This window comes from Schistocerca gregaria, chromosome 8 (assembly GCF_023897955.1).
Source record: "Schistocerca gregaria isolate iqSchGreg1 chromosome 8, iqSchGreg1.2, whole genome shotgun sequence".
Taxonomy (NCBI): Eukaryota; Metazoa; Arthropoda; class Insecta; order Orthoptera; family Acrididae; genus Schistocerca; species Schistocerca gregaria.
In genome coordinates this window covers 298,482,194-298,502,446 of record NC_064927.1, presented here as the reverse complement: position 1 = coordinate 298,502,446, position 20,253 = coordinate 298,482,194, and the positions used below count along the sequence as shown (strand labels likewise).

The 20,253-nt window shown below is 42.8% G+C and overlaps 1 protein-coding gene across 1 annotated transcript in view; it reads right to left on the bottom strand.

Moving 5' to 3' along the window:
- LOC126285155 (cyclic nucleotide-gated cation channel alpha-3-like) overlaps positions 1-20,253 on the bottom strand; it is an 884,508-nt gene that overhangs the window by 263,936 nt on the left and 600,319 nt on the right. Inside the window, exon 11 of the mRNA XM_049984467.1 lies at positions 15,317-15,375. Coding sequence (XP_049840424.1) covers positions 15,317-15,375 — 59 coding nt within the window. The remainder of the gene's footprint in view (positions 1-15,316; positions 15,376-20,253) is intronic.

The window sequence follows — 20,253 nt, the reverse complement described above, 5'->3', positions numbered from 1 at the left end:
GCCTGTAAGCAGCTAAGGGTGTTCATTTCATTTTAATTTCTTACTGTCTTTACTCTTGTATTTTCTAGACACCACGGACCTTCTCCTGCGTGGCTGCAACACCACAACACGCACATGAAGTAACTTAAGGTGTGCTCTAAGGAAGTTTGTTTGGACCCTTGCTAATCATGTTGTGTATTAATGACCTGACAGGCAACAGTACTATCGTACCTTTTAGAAGTTGATACCGTTATCTGCAATGAAGTGTTGAGGGCAGAAGGAAGATTCGTCTTAACGTCCTAATGAAATCAACGTCATTAGAGACGGAACAGACTCGTATTGAGTCAAGGAAGGAAATCCGTCACGTCCTTTCCAAGGAATCATACCGGCATCTGCTTTACGCGGAAAACCTAAATCTAGATGGCCGGAAGCGGTTTTAAACCGTTGTCCTCCCGAATGCGAGTCCACAGTTCAGGAGATCCGTCAAAAACAATAAGATGTGTGAAAAACTGCCGCACTGACCATGATGTTAACGTTTATTACTACTTTGCTACTAAGTCTATTCGCAACAACATTTGCAGACAGAATCCACGTACCAGGTGTGGAAGTACGAAACCGGAAATTGGTTGCAATAATTTCACGTCTGTTGTTTGAAACCGGTAAAGAATATTTTATTCAAAATAATCTCCATCGTTATTTATACATTTCTCCCTCATATCCGGCAGACTATAAATGCCACGCCAGAAAAACAGTTCTTCTTTTGAAGCGAACAAGTCAGCGAGCCGTTTTCGTACATTTTCATACGAGTTGAAGCGTTGTTCAGCGAGAGCGTGTCCCAGTGATTCAGATAGATGATAATCGGACGGAGCTGATTCTGGAGAATAAGACGCATGCCCTAGTATTTACCAACGGAACTCCTCGATCGTTTGCCTGACCAGTTTTGCTGTGTGTGATGGGTGTTGCCTTTTTCTATATTCAGGTCGTTTTTTAATGTAAAACTCGATTTAAATCGATCACCTGCTGTTTACAGCGATCAGTGTTTACGGTTTCACCAGGTTTTAGCAGCTCATAACAGACGACGCCCTTCTGGCCCCACCAAACACAGACCGTTGTCTTCTTTACAAAGCGATTTCGTCTTGCAGTGGATGTAGATTGTTCGCCTGGATTCACCCATGATTTACGAATCTTAGGATTCTCAAAATATCTCCATTTTTCATGACCTGTCTCTATTCGATGGAGAAACGAGTTTCTTTTGTATATGGCGAGCAGCATTTCACATGTGGTCCTTCGAATTGCTCGCTGTCTTGCATTCATTTCTTGCGAAACCCATTTTCTCACTTTCTACGACTTTGCCATAGCTTTCAACCGACGACAAACGACTTCCTGCGTCACATTCAATTCTTTCGCGAGTTTCTGTTGAGTCTGAGTATAATCTTCATACAATTAGCCCTGCAATTCGTTGTCTTCGAACATTTTCATTAGTTTCCAGTGCTCGTCGTTTCTCACTTCAAAATCATCACTTTTGAATTTTTTGAGCTACTCGAAACACAGTGTTTTCTCAAGAGAATGTTCGCCGAAAGCTTCAACAAGCATTAGAAGCGATTCTGCGACTGTTTTCAAATGATACCAGAAAACCAATGCCGTCCGCATATCGTAGTACGTAGGCACAAAACTCGACATACTTACAGGTTTAAAACAGATACCGATGCATTCAACTTGGGTTACTGTATGTTGACATTCGTCGTCAGCCATTACAGGAAGCAGATGGCGCTGAAAACGCACCATCTACAGGCAAACCCCGGTTTCATACTTATATACCTGGTATGCCACTAAATGTATCTACATAAATATATCATTGTACGACACTTAGTTCAATAGATATGACGTCATAAATACTGAGATGGATGGAAAAAATACCACATCGTGCATGAAGGTTTAATACATTTTTTCTTAAATTGTTTAACTCCTACAAGCCAGTTAACTTAACGAAATCTCTGACACCTGACCGCGCTTTTGACAGCTTTCTAGGCGCATCAGTCTGAACCGCGCAACCGATACGGTCGCGGGTTCGAATCCTGCCTCGGGCATGGATGTGTGCGATGTCCTTAGGTTAGTTAGGTTTAAGTAGTTCTAAGTTCTAGGAGACTGATGACATCAGATGTTAACTCCGATCGTGCTTAGAGCCATTTGAACAGACGGGGAGTGCAGCAATCTGCGGCTGTTTGCTTATGAAGCTGTGGTGTACGGGGATGTGTCGTCATTGTTTGACTGTAGGAGGATTAAACTGATTTACACAGAATTTGTAGTTTGTATGATGCATCGCAGCTTGCTCTGAACGTAGAAAAATATAGGTTAATGCGAATGAGTAAGAAATGCAAACCCAGAATGTTCGAGTACTGCTTTAGTTTCATGCAGTCACGTCGATTAAGCATCTAGGCCCAAAGTTGCAAGGCGATATGAAATGGAACGAACACGTCACGTTGGTACTAGGGAAGGTGAATAATTAGCCGACCTGTCTATGGCGCTGCAGTCATGGACTGTGCGGCTGGTCACGGCGGAGGTTCGAGTCCTCCCTCGGGCATGGGTGTGTGTGTTTGTCCTTAGGATAATTTAGGTTAAGTAATGTGTAAGCTTAGTGACTGATGACCTTAGCAGTTACGTCCCATAAGATTTCATACACATTTGAACATTTTTTTTAAGGTGAATAGTCAATTTCGTTTCATTTGTAGAATTTTGGGAAAATGTAGCTCCTCTATAAAAGAGATGGCGTATAGAACACTAGTGCGACCAATTCTTGAATACTGCTCGATTGTTTGGGATCCCCAGCAGGTCAGATTCAAGCAATACTTCGAAGAAATTCGGAGGCATGTTTCTATTGTTACTTACAGGTTCGACCTGCACGCAAGAATTATCAAAATGCTGCGCATGGTGAATAGAAAGAGAGAGTGGAAAGTGAGTTTTTTTCGTGGTTTAAAATGTTTAATTTTTTCAAGTCTTGATTATTGTGCGACGTAGAAAGGCTTCTCTAGAGAATTTTGCCTGGGTGTGGACCGGCGTAGCATCGGGTATGACTGGATATCACCACATACCTATGCTCACTTCACGTGAATAGATTCCCAGATTAGTACTGCCTAGGCACGCGCGCTCGTCTAAAGCACTTCTGGCTATGAATCGGACTGACAAAATTGGTCACGTTGGAGTACACTAGGGACACTGGTGAGCAGGCTGCGGCTCCAACCGCTCGCTTTCTTCTCAGCCAGTCCTCGTCCGACCTACCCATAGCGCTCTGCTCCTCTTCAGGGCAGCACGCCCTCTGGTTATCTGTCGGTAGTCTCCAGGTGCCGTAAATTCAGGCTTTTGTGCCATTAGCGGTAGAATTATGGGAAAAAAGCCACGTTATTCTGTCTGAGCTTACGTGTGTCGCCTTCTTATTCGACACACCATCGCCCACACCAGGACGCACACGGTTTGCCCACCACATCCGCTCGTAAGTCCTGAATTCAAATGGGAATATCTGGAGGGAAGACGACGCTCTTTTCGAAGAACGCTATTGAGAAAATTTAGAGACATGACATTTAAAGGTGACTGCAGAAAGATTCTACTGCCGCCAACATAAATTTCTCGTCTGGACCACGAAGAAATAAGGGATCGCACGTAGGCTTACACGCAGTCGATTTTTCTTTGCTCTATTTGCGAGTGGAATAGGAAAGGAAATGAGTAGTATTGCTTCGTGCTGCCTTCAACCATGCGCTGTACGGTGCCTTGCGGAGTATTTACGTAGATGTAAAATGAATGCATACAAAGAAGGGCAGCGCAAACGGTCACAGATATGTTTGACCAATGTGTGAACACCACGGAGAGGCTGAAAAAACTGCAGTGTGAGACGGTTCTAGCCTCCTTTCAGAGTTTCTACAATCAACTGTAAGTGATGAATATTGAGATATTGTAAAACATATCGCTCCCGTAAGGTTCGCGAAGACAAGATTAGAATGATTAGAGCGCACGAAGGAGATTAAGAAACCATTCTTTGCACGTTCCACATATCACTGGGACGGGACCAAGTCCTAATAACTTGTAAATTGTGAAGTATCCTCAGCAATGCATTACACAGCGGTTTGCAGAACATGGGTGTATATGGAAATGTAGATCGAAGGAATAAAATGAAGAAAATCGCTTATCAGAACATTGAGGATTGTCTCCACATGTGATGTTGGATTCATAATACTCTTCAATGCAGGTTTAGCTTGTAATTGAAGTACTGGCCTCGCATAGGTATGCTTTTTTTGTATGCGATCGAGGTCGCCTTGTGGACCTCTTCTAAATCTTGGTGTCTTTGTAATTCATTCCTGCTGTGGAATATGCATTATGTGAACAAAAGTATCCGCACCCCCCCAAAAACATACGTTTTTCATATTAGGTGCAATGGGCTGCCACCTACTACCAGGTACTCCATATCAGCGATCTCAATACTCATTAGACATCGTGGGAGAGCAGAATGAGGCGGCCCGAGGAACTCAAGGACTTGGAACGTGGTCGGGTGATTGGGTGTCACTAGTGTCATGTTTGTACGCCAGATTTCGACACTCCTAAACATTCTTAGGTCCACTGTTTCCCATGTGATAGTAAAGTGGAAACGGGAAGGTACACGTACAGCACCAAAGCGTTCAGTCCGACCTCGTCTGCTGACAGACCCAGACCGTCGACAGTTGAAGAGGGTCGTAATTTGTAATAGGCAGCCATCTTTCCAGACCATCACACAGGAATTCCAAAATGCATCAGGATGCACTGCAAGTACTATGACAGTTAGGTGGGAGGAGAGAAAACTTTGATTTCATGGTCAAGTGGCTGCTCATAAGCCACATATCACGCCTCGCTTGGTGTAAGGAGCATAAACATTGGAAGATTGAACAGTGGCAAAACGTTATGTGGAGTGACGAATCACGGTACACAATGTGCCCATCTGATGGCAGGGTGTGGGTATGGCGAATTCCCGGTGATCATCATCTGCCAGCGTGAGTAGCGACAACAGTAAAATTCGGAGCGGTGGTGCTATGGTTTGTTCGTGTTTTTCATGGAGGGAGCTAACACCACTTGTTGTTTTGCGAGGCACTGTCACAGCACAAGCCCACATTGATGTTTTAAGCACCTTCTTGCTTTCCACTGTTGAAGAGCAATTCGGGGATGGCGATTACATCTTTCGACACGATTGAGTAGCTATTCAAAACCCATGGCCTATGGCGGAATGGTTACACGACAATAACATCACAGTCCTTACCGGCATCCTATAGGGGCTGACTGAAAAGTAATGCCTCCACTTTGGTAATCCTTCAACAGTTGACAGCATTCGATGTGGCGGGTACTGGTTTGTTCTATACCTTCTTCTCTACAGCTCCAGTTGGCGGGAAGCTTACCATTGAACGGTAGTGTTGCTACAGTGTAAAGTATGGAAACCTGTGCAGACGGTGCGTCAGTGCGATTTAAGCAACTTGCAGTCATTGAATTCTTGACAGCAGAAAGTGTCACCCCAAAGGAGAGTCATCAGACAATGAAAGCAGTTTACGATGATTGTGTTGATGTCAGCACTGTGCGTTGTCATTCTCGCAACGCGAGAGAAGTTCCGGGCAAATTTCAAGTCTGTGCGCTTTCGTTTCAGGAGTACCCATCGTGCACAGATCTTCCGATAGCCAAGCAAAGCAATAATGTGACTCACACGTTCTTGTGAAATGCCGATTGTGCTTTCAGTTTCTCTCTGAGTAATACGACGATCGTCCTGAATCTATCTGTCAACACTTTGCTTATGAAACTCGGTGGTTGCTGTCACAGGACGTCCAACCCTTTGTTTGCCACGCGGGTGAGACGTTCCCGCCTCAACATCTTTAACCTCACTCTCCCAATGACGCACAGTACTCACATCAACACAATCACCATAAAAGGTTTTCATTTTCTGATGAATCTCCTTCGGGATGACACCTTTTGATGTCAAGAATTCACTGACTGCAACTCCCTTAAATCGCATTGACCGACCGTCATTGCACAGTTCCATACTTTAGACTGTAATAGCACAACCGTTCAATGCTAAGGCTTCCCGCCAACTGAAGGCGTAGAGAAGAGGCTACGGAACATGCCAATACCTGCCGAATACCAATGCTGCCAACTGTTGAAGAGTTACGAAGGTGGAGGAATTACTTTTCAGTCAACCCTAGAATATCATGTTTATTATTGGTCTGCGTCGTTATCATCTTCGGTGTGATTTTGTACTCAATGTAACCAGTGTCCCAACCACTAAGCAAAACGACGATTACTTTGTAACCATTGCCTTTCTCTAAACTTTGGCCTGCACTCTTCGGCGAAAAATACCGTTTCGTCTATGCTTCACCCTGAGCCACTGCGTTCTTCGTTCAGTATTTCATCAAAGACCTCAATTATTACAAAGCAAATCTTCATCTTCCTTATTCGTAACTGGTTTTTGAAGCTCTGGAAGTAGACGCGTTTGGAGGCAAAATTATGGGGATGCAGATAGGTCTATTATGCAAATGACTGTCGTTTATAAGTGAACGCATTTGTTTTTGCACTTTTGTCCCATCATTAGTGAATACTTTCATTCACTTCTGCAAAATGTAAATATGTTGCAAATAATACACAAGTGGCCATTGACATTAATACACCAAGAAGAAATGCAGATGATAAACGGGTATTCATTCGACAAATGTATTATACTACAACTGATATGTGATTACATTTTCACGCAGTTTGGGTGCACAGATCCTGAGAAATCAGTACCCAGAACAACCACCTCTGGCCGTAATAACGGCCTTGATACGCCTGGGCATTGAGTGGAACAGAGCTTGGATGGCGTGCACAGGTACAGCTGTCCACGCAGCGTAAACACGATACCACAGTTCATCAAGAGTAGTGACTGGCGTATTGTGACGAGCCAATTGCTCGGCCACCATTGACCAGACGTTTTCAATTGGTGAGAGATGTGGAGAATGTGCTGGCCAGGGTAGCAGTCGAACATTTTCTGTATCCAGAACGGCACGTATATGACCAGCAACATGCGGTCGTGCATTATCCTGCTGAAATGTCGGGTTTCGCAGGGATCGAATGAAGGGTAGAGGCACGGGTCGTAACACATCTTAAATGTAACGTCCACTGTTCAAAGTGCCGTCAATGCGAACAAGAGGTGACCGAGACTTGTAAGCAATGGCACCCCATACCATCACGCCGGTTGATACGCCAGTATGGCGATGACGAATACACGCTTCCAATATGCGTTCACCGCGATGTCGCCAAACACGGATGGGACCATGATGATGCTGTAAGCAGAACCAGGATTCATCCGAAAAAATGACATTTTGCCATTCATGCACCCAGGTTCATCGTTTAGCACACCATCGCAGGCGCTCCAGTCTGTGATCCAGCGTCAAGGGTAACCGTAGCCATGGTCTCCGAGCTGTTAGTCCATGCTCCAGCTAACGTCGTCAAACAGTTCGTGCAGATGGTTGATGTCTTGAAAACGCCCCCATTTGTTGACCCAGGGATCGAGACGTGGCTGCACGATCCGCTACAGCCGTGCGGATAAGATGCCTGTCATCTCGACTGCTAGTGATACGAGGCCGTTGGGATCCAGCACGGAGTTCCGTATTACCCTCGTGAACCCACCGATTCCATATTCTGCTAACAGTCATTGGATCTCGACCAACGCGAGCAGCAACGTCGCGATACGACAATCCGCAATCGCATTAGGCTACAATCTGACCTTTATCAAAGTCGTAAACGTTACGAATTTCTCCTCCTTACACGAGGCATCACAACAACGTTTCACCAGGCAACGCTCGTCAACTGCTGTTTGTGTATGAGAAATCGGTTGGAATCTTTCCTCTTGTCATCACGTTGTCGGTGTCGCCACCGGCGCCAATCTTACGTGAATGCTCTGAAAAGCTAATCATTTGCGTATGACAGCATCTTCTTTCTGTCGGAAAAATTTCGCCTCTGTAGCACGTCATCTTCATGGTGCAGGAATTTTAATGGCCAGTAGTGTAATTACCCTAAGGAAGTTAGGCCTAAATCAGTTTGTCTGTTGTAGTTATTTGTGTGTGATTTTTCATGAAAGATGAGCATGCAGATCACAACAGATATTTCGAAACTAATTATAAGTAATCGCAAAATAAAGTTGCTAAACTTTTCGCCCTACGTAATTAGGTTTATACGTTAAGTGACCTATTTACTCGCCAACCAGAGCCATAATGACATTATTTAGTTGCTGATGATGAGCTAACAATATACAATAATGTAAAGAAGTTCCTACAAAACTTAACAATGTAAAAAACTTAGGTAATAATAACAACACATATGAATTGTTTTAGGCCTGATCTCGTTATAATTATTACTACATAAAACGTATTCCCATTTTACACAACTGAGTAAATGTATTCATTGAAGATGGTAGAAATGTGCTGAAATATGCATGCTCACTTACCAACAACAGTTGTTTGGATAACATGCGCGGACCGAGCGAGCTGTCGCAGTGGCTGGTACACTGGACTCGCATTCCGGAGGACTGCAGTTCAATCTGGGGTCCGGCCATCCTGAATTAGGTTTTCCGTGATTTCCCTACATCGCTTCGGGCAAATGCTGAGATGGTTCCTTTGAAAGGGCACGGTCGACTTTCTTCTCTACCCTTCCCTAACCCGATGGGACCGATGACCTCGCTGTTTGATCCCCTTCACCAAAACCAATGAACCATCCAACCATCCATAACATGCGCACTTGAATTTCCAGAATCTTCTTCTCTATGTCATCACATCATTTCTTCTGGAATCCATTGTGTCGCATAGTTGTTGCCACTCTCCTATAGTACACATTTCATTACCACACAGTGGAGGACTACGTATATGGTAACAGTCAACTATGAGTTTCAAATTTCAGTTCAGCTAAAAGACACAGCACATTCCACACATAAGTAGACAGAGACACGCTTCAGATGTGCATACTTTACGCCTGAATGGAGCTGCACCTTCTTCGCGAATATTTGACTGGAACGAAAACAAGACCCCTTAAAAATCACACAATGGATTTTGGTGACAATTTTCACAGCCAAACGAAGAGCCGGAAATTGACAAATTATACTTTTTTTTTTTTAAAAAAAAGCATTAGGCCTTATTTTGTTTTGCCTGTTAAGGGACCCAACCCTCTCTCCGTCTTACTTGTTTTCTTCTCTGGCTTAAATCTTCTACTCTTCACTCATTCTTTTGTAATGTTCACTCCAGTTTATCTTATTTCCTTGTATTTTATTGACGGTGTTTAATACATTCACTTTTTCACCAGTTTCCGAACTTCGAAATCTGTCGCCTCTTGTGCACTCCTTTGCTGTTCTTAGAGACCGTTGTATGCGATTTCCTTGAAGTTTACTTGTACCCCACAAATCAGTTTCGTAGACAAGAACACTAGTGCTGTCATTGTCTTATAAAATCTCGGTTATTCTTCTACATATATACCCAGACTTCGCTAATTCTGCTCTACGTCTTCGTCATACTCAAATGTAGCGTCACAATGTAAATACAAATCGAATCTGTTCTATTCTCGGTCACAATTACTGTCCGTACATGATATTTCCCTTCGAAAGCCACTGATTTGGTCTTCTTTTCTGAAACGGTATTCTTCATGAACCTTACCAAATAACTCTTTTTCTCTTTGTAGGTCATCTTCATTATCCAGCGGCAGTGTGGCGTCGTCTACATATTTAACAAAAAGTATTTCTTTGAATGATTCATTAGAAACTTAAAAAATGTTAACCATGACGCTCTTCAAAAGGATTTCTCAGACATCCCTTGGCATGATATAAGCGATGAACCGACTTTAGACGAAAAAATTCGGCAATTATGTCGCAAAATTATTGCACTGTATGATAAACATGCTCCTCAACGCACTGTTAAGGTAAAGAGAGCTCCCGCTCCGTGGCTCACCACTGCATTACGTCAGTTAATGAATAAACGTGATGCTGCACATAGGGCCTTCAAGCGTAACCCAACTCCCGAGGCGTACGAAGCTTATAGGAAACTCCGAAACAGAACCAAGCAAAGCGTGAGGAATGCCAAAATCAGACATGCCCGCTCTGTCGTATGCGGCATATCAAAACCTGGTGCACTGTGGAAAAAGCTGCGCAGTTTCGGTATAGGGAGGCGAAGATCTGACTCTGTTTATCAAGCGTCTGCAGAAGAATTAAACGATTTCTTCTTAACAGCTGCAAACTGCCACGCAGCGACAAATTACCAGCCCCAAGATATTAATCTCTCGAGAGACAAGTTTTTCCTAAAACATGTCACTACCGGCACAGTACACAAGGCAATTATGAGAATCTCTTCCGAGGCAGTAGGAAATGATGGAGTGAGCATTGGCATGATTAAGAACGTCGTAGACACTATTATTCCAGTTATCACAGACATCTTCAACCTGTCTCTTGTCAGTAGTACATATCCTACTGAGTGGAAGCAAAGTTTAATTAAGCCTATACCCAAGACTAACAACCCTAAGTCGCCAGGTGACTACAGGCCGATCAGCATACTACCTGCAATTTCTAAAGCCCTAGAGCACATCGTCCATGAACAACTGACGGATTATCTCAAAACTCATAACATCCATGACGAATATCAGTCAGGCTTTCGAAAGCACCATAGTACAGCAACGGCATTAATCAAAGTAACTGATGACATTAAACATGCTATGGACAGACGTGAAGCTACTATCCTAACACTGCTTGACTTTAGCAAGGCTTTTGACACAGTTGACTTCGATATATTACTAATTAAAATGAAACAGCTGAATTTCTCAAACAGCGCAATACAATGGTTCGACAGCTACCTCAAAAACAGAAGTCAACAAGTCATCTGTGGGTCGGAAAAGTCATCATGGAAAAGCGTGCGCTCTGGAGTTCCCCAAGGCTCCGTCCTTGGTCCACTACTCTTCTCACTGTACATTAATGATATTTCTTCAGTGATTCACTCCTGCAACTACCATCTTTATGCCGACGACATCCAACTGTACATAAGTGCAAGCCCCAAGAACATTTCTGGCGCAGTAGCGAGTATGAACGCAGATCTTTGATCTGTTTCTCGATGGGCACAGAACCTAGGTCTAAAACTAAACCCCAAGAAATCCCAGGTCATACTTATATCTCATCCAAAGTTAATCAGCCGGTACTTTCGCGAAACAGTCCCTAAAATACTCCTCAATGGTACCCAACTACCATACCAAAAAACAGTAAAAGACCTTGGAATAATCTTGGATGAACACCTAAACTGGGAAGAACAAACAGTCACAGCTTGCCGGCAATCGCTCTCCTCCCTACATGCAATTCAAAAATTTAGAAAAATATTTCCAACCCATGTTAAACAAAAATTAGTCCAAACACTAGTCTTGCCTAATCTTTACTACTGCGATGTAGTTCAACACGGCACAAATAGTGAAAATTCTAGATGCCTCGAGCTAGTGATGAATGCTTGCGTTAGATACGTGTGCAATATTCGGTTGTATGATCATATCAGTCCTTCATACTCCCAGCTAGGTTGGATACGCCCACATACGGCACGCGATCTCCACACGATGTGCCTACTTCATCGATTTCTTAGCCACTGGTGCCCCCAATACTTATCTTCTCACATTAAACACCTATCATCATTCCACAATCGCAACACCAGATCGGATACGTCTGTCATCTTGGCTGTACCTTTACATAATACAAAATCTTTCTCCGTGTCATTCTCCATCTCAGCCATACGACTATGGAACGCGCTCCCCTGTGATCTGCGTCTTATCCAGAACTACTCAACATTCAAGAGGGAACTCAAAACATACGTATTAGGGACGGTATAGCCACCATTCTTGTGCCCCTCCCATCTCTTTCTTTCTCCTCTCCATCACAGCTTCGAATTTTACCGTTCTATTTCTCTTCCTCTAACCTATCTACCTCTTATATATCTCTTTCACCCCATTCTATCGCCTTATGTCTCTGCTCGATGAGAATAACTCACAAGCTGCAAGAACATAACGAGAAAATTCCCAACTAACAATGTGACTGACATTCAGAAAAGAAAAGTATGTTTACTTTCATATACATAGTCATTATTATTATTATTATTATTATTACTATTACTATTATTATTATTATTATTACTATTATTATTGATTGTTATAATTATTTTTTATTGTTATAATTATTATTGTACTACTGTTATGATATCTATTTTTTTTCTTTAACATCAATACTGCATAATAGGCTATATGTCCTTAATGTTAAGTAGAAACTGTAACTCGTTCAATCTGAGTATGCCTGGTTAGGTGTAAGAGAGGGCCTGAAGGCCCTAATCTTGCCAGGTAAAATAAATGAATAAATAAATAAATAAATAAATAAAAGTAGGAAGTAAAACAGATTAGAGAAAGATTTGACGGCATTTGAATGATCTTCAGGCCATACAAGAGCTGGAGAGTGAACAATCTACGTAATACATCTAACAGATGTCTTCTAGCACTCTTTAAAATTCAATATTCTAATTTAAACACTGAACTTCAAATTGTCAATCTGCATCTCTTTTGCTCTAAATAGTTTCGAGCGTCTTTCAAAGGTGCGTCAAATGTTGCAATAATGTATTTTATTTATTACTATTAGGCCAGTCATTTCACCAAATATTTGTTGGCTTAAAAAAAAAAAATAAAGGAAACAGTGCTGTAAATACATCAGCTGTTAGCTGTCTACTACTGACCCACAGTTTCAAGAGCCCGATGTTACAGTTGCAAAATACTTACACGCAGAAACTGCGCAAATGCCGTATCTGTTATGCGCTACGAAAAGTAATATCGTCTATAGAATTTTCCGTCTGCATTTCCCAGTACGCTTTTCGTGGTACTGTTGCTTAATTTAAATGTGTTAGAGCTTGAGGAAAATAAGTTTTTATTTTATGCAAATTAATAAAAAGAATTTTACATGAGTGTAGGAAAAGAGAAGTGGTAATGAATATCAAAAGGTACATTTTTTTCAGACAATAAGGTGACACTGCTTTCTTCGGGTACTGATTTATACCGTCGTTCCTGAAACAGGATTCATGTTTTTAGGTGTACGTCACATTTTACATCTTGTGCCTACAATCGTTTTATCCTGAAACTCTTTCATACGCCCTTGTTTGCATAAAAACAACAACATAGGCTTGTGCGGTCTGCCCCGATGCAAAGCACTTTTGTTTTTATTTTGATTTTTTTTCGGAACCTGGTTTCAGCGAAAATATCGCCATCACCAGTGGATTCTTTTCTTTATTCTAAAACATCCAAAAATAGCATCGCTATAAGCATTACAAAACATTATTACATGTTTGCTGCTTGATTCCTAATGTTGTATTATATGAATAGTTTCATAATACCTTATTTACTTCAAGTCAGATGATTTTTCCTTTTTTTGCCGTTATTTCCGGCATATCTTCTGTGGTTTGTTGCCTTTACTTCGGAATACAGCATGTCATTTGTAACTGTGTGAGTACCTGTTATTAACAAATATGAGAAAGTCAACACAGGTAAGTCAACGTTAGGCTGTTGGGAACTGCGGTAGTGTGCTGAATACAGTCTTGGTGTCCAATAGGGTGTTACGTAATTGGTCATGTACTCACGTTCGCTGTTCGGCCTGCAGTTGCTTTTGAACACAGGAGAAAACATAACTTTTGCACCTTGGTCGTAATTCAAAACATTACGCCATCTTATTGTGCGCTTGTGTCACGAAAATATATCGCATATTGAAACAAAAGCAAAAACCATCCTACGACTTAAAGTAAATAAGGTACTAGGGTGGTTTGAAAAGTTCTCGGAATCACCACGAAAGGTCAGCGCTAGCGCAACGGGTTGCCCACTTGTTATTCACTGAACTGTTGCCTGTAAACACGTGACTCGTCAGTACTCTTGGAAGAGAGCTGTGGCGATGAAGTGGCTCAGTTTTTGTTCCCGTGTAGTGATTACGAAGATGGAGAAAAACGAGATTCGAGCAGTGATTAAGTACTTCGTAAAGAAAGGTATAAAAGCAAATGACATTTATGCCGATTTCCAGAATACACTGGGGGACTGCTCCTTCATATTCAATAGTTGCCAGGTGGAGAAATGAAATTAAATTTGTTCGGAAGAGCTTAGAAGGTGATCCGCGCAGTGGTCGACCGAGATGGGTCATTACTCCGAAAATCATTGCAACAGTGCACAAAATGGTCACGGAGGATCGCCGATTGAAACTGCGTGAAATTGCTCTCCTTGCCAGATGTCATCTGAAAGCGTATATCACATTTTAACTGAAAAATTAGAAATGAAAATTTTATCTGCCTAATGGCTCTTGACGCTGGATCAAAAACATGTTCCGTCGCCATGGCGAAGTTACACGAACTAAGGTATAAATTGTTGCCACAACCGCCTTATCCACCTGATAAGATGGCTCCGTCAGACTTCCATCTCTTACCAAAACGGAAAGTGTTTCTTGGTGAACTTCACTTCAAATGATGAATCGATAGCCGGAGTTTGCAACTGTTTTGCAGGCTGGAGGAAACTCTTTTTCGAGATGGGATCAAGGCACTGGAACACCGTTGACCAAATGCGTTAATCTAAAAGGACACTACATTGAAAAATAAAATAAGTTTCAGTGATGTAACTACTCTTTGTCAGTTCCGTTGCGATAACTTTTCAAACCACCCTCGTATTATGAAACTATTCGTAGAATAAATAAATGGAACCAAACAGTACACAAATGATTCAGATGGCTCTAAGCACTATGGGACAACATATGAGGTCATCAGTCCCCTAGACTTAGAACCACTTAAACCTAACTAATCTAAGCACATCACACACATCCATGCCCGAGGCAGGATTCGAACCTGCGATTGGAGCAACAGCGCGGTTCCGGACTGAAGCGCCTAGAAACGCTCGGTCATAACGGCCGTCAGCACACATGTAATAACGTTTTTTAGTGTTTATAACGATGATATTTTTTCAATTGTGCTCAAACTACGTTGAGAAAGAAAATAAAATAAATAAAAACAGAAGTGTTGTAGCTTGGGGTGTTTTTAAGAATTAAGTGTAATATGATTTATTTATTTGTGTGTATTCAAAACGAATAGTTTAAACAAATTTCTAGAGTTAAGAGCAGTAAAAATGTTATCAAATAAATAGTTAAGACATCTACAAAAGAAAGTTAATTCACCTACCGATATGCTAGCGCGAAACCGAGGAACGGATTTTCGGAGAGGCAATGGTGTCTGTGTAATAGAGGCAGCAGCAATGAGGAATCTACGCTAAACGTGACGTATGCTGCTGGACTTACCCACTATGGTGGCAAATATGAAGACGCCGATGAGATAGCTGACGATGGTGAAGATGTACCTGTAATGATAAGCAGACAGTGTCTAGAGCACGCTTATGGCACAGTCTCGCCTAGGAGCAAGAGCTTCATATACTCATATGCCAGAACTGTACTTAATTGGCTTTTGCTTTGTAGACAAACCTTGCATTTGCATTTGCTGCCTGAATATTGGATACTTACAAAAATGCATAATTTGTAAGAGAAAGTATAAAAAATAAACAAAAAGCAACATAATTAGCTGCACATTTATCAGTTCCTGTTACAGTCATCATCAAATAGTCTCATAAATTAGTCATAAACTATAAACTATGATTAACCAGTAAAAAATTAAAAAAATTACTGCTACTTAACTGTCGCAAAACTGAAGTAGTATACATAATTTAAGGCTAAACACAAAGTTTTCGAACAGTAAATTAGTTCAGGATAAGAGGCTGTTCGAAAACTTTGGATTTTATTAAATGGCTTTAAATTGTAAGCCAGTATTTTCCCGAATGAAATTTTGTAATAAACGTTTGACCAAATGATTTGTATCGAATCCTGAATAACCGACGAACAGCCTCCAAAATCCTGCTCCATTTTTTTTAATTTTTTGAAAAAGCAATGAATAGTTTAGGTTGTATCTCAAAATGGAAAAGTGGTGAATAGGATACAAAGTTTGTCTCATAATTATGAATTCACAGTGACGGAGATATCTTTCGCGTTTCTCCGTACGTGGTAGAGGATTTTTTATGAAATAGCTACCTGCAAACAGTTCAAATGAAAACACTAAGGAAACCGACACTCTCATAGATGTGGAATCACTGCAGGAGTCGGCGAAGTAAATAAAACTCCACGGGTAGGTATTTCTTTTAATAACAGCGCAATATGTACGCAGCAGATAATGGCAAAAGATCTCTCATATCTGTTTTTCTGAACTCAGTACTTGTCTGCAAAGGTCAAGGTTTCCTCCGCACACAATGTCTATTGCGTGTTTCCGTTATATTGACAGATGACCGTATATTTCTGCCTGCTACTGCGTTATTGCTATAATGCTTTATTCGTGTTAGCTGTTACGTTAATTACTACGGAAACTTTCTGTCGATGTGCAGTTTAACGAGGAATAGCGTTAAGATACAATGTTTTTCGTAACATGTCTCCTTTGCATGAAATATACGCTGCCTGGCAAAAAGTTTGAACACCATGAATGGAGTCAGGGCAGCAGAAGATGAGGGATTAGGCTGTGGTATTGGCTTTTTGTAACGTCTATTCGAGCAATGCTTAAATGCTATACGTCAAGGCTTCAAGACACAGTGGTGGTTAACGGCTTTGTGTTAATAGCTACCATCCTATCTTCTAATCAACAAATCACAAGTATTGAGTTCTGGAGTACAGCGATGGACCTATCAGCAAATTTATGGGAGTAGCCAGACCTAAGCTGCAGTCCTTTGAATGAGGAGCCCACATTTCAGGCACTGTGTTGCTGATCATTATCTTGCTGTTAAGCGAGCCCCATGAGAGCGCTGAACTAAGTGTACGATTTTCTTCTCTGATTTTTCTAGAGGTATCTCTTCGAATTACTGTGAGACAGTGCTGCCAAAGATCCAGAACAATTATCGAAAGTGTATATAGGGTCATCGTGTCCTCATATTGCTGCAACCGTCATCACTCGAATCCAAGGTAAGCATGGCTTTTCAAAATTAGGTGAATTACCACCAACCCCTTCGAACAATTAGTAGTTATACGATGATTGGAGCCCAAGGTGATGAAGGCTCAGAACAATTTCCAAAAAGTCACGTGTTCCGCTATTCGATGCAGTTTTTTTATTGCCAACACTAGGAGATCAATTACATAACCTTTCTGCAGCTATACATTTGCATTAAATTGCATCAAAACAAGAAAAAAATTGCGCTAGGGTCAGAACGTCCAAGTGTCGAACACAAAGCTGCACGAAAAACATTGCACTACTCAACCACGATGTTACTGCATTGCCAGTTATCGGAAACAGGTGGTAACGTTATAGCAAACAATTACGATGTTGACTAAGTAGCATGCATCGCATTGTAATTGCATGTACCATCAATTCCAATTACGCCAAGACTTACGAAAAGCCCACCGAAACGCCCTCCCTCCCAGATGAGGGATTATTGTGGCCGCCCAACAACTGACCGGTCTGCTCTTTATGCTGACTGGATGTGATATATGAGTTCCTTTAAGAGTATGGAAGATTGATATGGGACTTGGTCCTAAACCCTCTCACAGACAGTACTTCAGAAGCTCACTGAGGGCAATAGCAAGCGCTATACCATGAAGGAAAACTTCTGTATTTATCAAGTTTTGCGAAGACTTCCATCGCAACAGAGGTTATGATGAAATAAGGGTGCTAAGCGGCGAGGTGATCAGCGTCCTTGGTTGGAACAATAACGATCGAGGATGGACAATCAGGCTTAAAGCCAAGTTGTATCCGCACATATCTATTGAAAGAAACCCTGACATTATGAAGTTTATAGAAAACCAACAACAGAATTCAGACAAAACACAGGACAATTACTAAGTAAAATCAAGGTTTAAAATACCACTATAGAACCGTTAAAAATGGACACATGACGGTGGCTGGATGACAGATATAATATATGACCCAGACACTCTGTTAAAATCGAACACCCCGTGTTATGAGAAGAAGTCATAACATCAATCAAAATCTTAGATCATGAATCACACTCGCATCATTATCAGTTAAAACTGACGACAAGTCGTGTGCGGGACCCAGATCTGTTCTTAGGTTGTCATACGAAATATATTCAGTTAAAATATGTCGTATTGACAGCTGTGTTTCACGCCTCTGAGGCACTGGGGGCTCATCGCAACGTAAAGGAAATCCTTGAGTGGCAACGGACAATGTCCCGTGCCTTGCATAGCCTGCTTCTTCAACTCATGAAGGTGACGCTGAAGGTTTCACAGAACACCTCTTATTATTCCTCAAGTGCAACCACCAACACATGGTCTTCTGGAAGAAAAAAAACGACTATTCGTTTAAAAGTGATGTCCATAATCAACTTTTATATGGGGGTGTGATCACAGGGGCACAAATACATTCTTGTATTGGTCGTCACATGGTAGCAAACCGTCTGAATACCATCTTGAGAAATTTACTGCCACGCCCAAAACACATGCTGTGCCCCTGAAGATTACTGCCTGGAGACTACTGTAAAAGCACCTCTCACCATCACATCCCAGACGTGATATGGAAGTGTAAAATTAAGCGATCGGGCAGTCCACGAAGGGATCTGTAAGTTCCACAACGAATTTGTAGTGTGACGACTTGAAACATCCTGCTGGAGCACGCAATTGATACCATGTTGAAAAGTACAACGACAGGATGTTCTGGGTGGTCATACACTCCTGGAAATGGAAAAAAGAACACATTGATACCGGTGTGTCAGACACACCATACTTGCTCCGGACACTGCGAGAGGGCTGTACAAGCAATGATCACACGCACGGCACAGCGGACACACCAGGAACCGCGGTGTTGGCCGTCGAATGGCGCTAGCTGCACAGCATTTGTGCACCGCCGCCGTCAGTGTCAGCCAGTTTGCCGTGGCATACGGAGCTCCATCGCAGTCTTTAACACTGGTAGCATGCCGCGACAGCGTGGACGTGAACCGTATGTGCAGTTGACGGACTTTGAGCGAGGGCGTATAGTGGGCATGCGGGAGGCCGGGTGGACGTACCGCCGAATTGCTCAACACGTGGGGCGTGAGGTCTCCACAGTACATCGATGTTGTCCCCAGTGGTCGGCGGAAGGCGCACGTGCCCGTCGACCTGGGACAGGACCGCAGCGACGCACGGATGCACGCCAAGACCGTAGGATCCTACGCCGTGCCGTAGGGGACCGCACTGCCACTTCCCAGCAAATTAGGGACACTGTTGCTCCTGGGGTATCGGCGAGGACCATTCGCAACCGTCTCCATGAAGCTGGGCTACGGTCCCGCACACCGTTAGGCCGTCTTCCGCTCACGCCCCAACATCGTGCAGTCCGCCTCCAGTGGTGTCGAGACAGGCGTGAATGGAGGGACGAATGGAGACGTGTCGTCTTCAGCGATGAGAGTCGCTTCTGCCTTGGTGCCAATGATGGTCGTATGCGTGTTTAGCGCCGTGCAGGTGAGCTCCACAATCAGGACTGCATACGACCGAGGCACACAGGACCAACACCCGGCATCATGGTGTGGGGAGCGATCTCCTACACTGGCCGTACACCTCTGGTGATCGTCGAGGGGACACTGAATAGTGCACGGTACATCCAAACCGTCATAGAACCCATCGTTCTACCATTCCTAGACCGGCAAGGGAACTTGCTGTTCCAACAGGACAATGCACGTACGCATGTATCCCGTGCCACCCAACGTGCTCTAGAAGGTGTAAGTCAACTACCCTGGCCAGCAAGATCTCCGGATCTGTCCCCCATTGAGCATGTTTGGGACAGGATGAAGCGTCGTCTCACGCTTTCTGCATGTCCAGCACGAACGCTGGTCCAACTGAGGCGCCAGGTGGAAATGGCATGGCAAGCCGTTCCACAGGACTACATCCAGCATCTCTACGATCGTCTCCATGGGAGAATAGCAACCTGCATTGCTGCGAAAGGTGGATATACACTGTACTAGTGCCGACATTGTGCATGCTCTGTTGCCTGTGTCTATGTGCCTGTGGTTCTGTCAGTGTGATCATGTGATGTATCTGACCCTAGGAATGTGTCAATAAAGTTTCCCCTTCCTGGGACAATGAATTCACGGTGTTCTTATTTCAATTTCCAGGAGTGTAATTAAACTTACCCTACCTAACACGTTATAACATGGAAACTAATTACCATCCAGAGTATGGGGTGCATGATTTTCATGCGTCACAGCGCCATCGTCCATTTG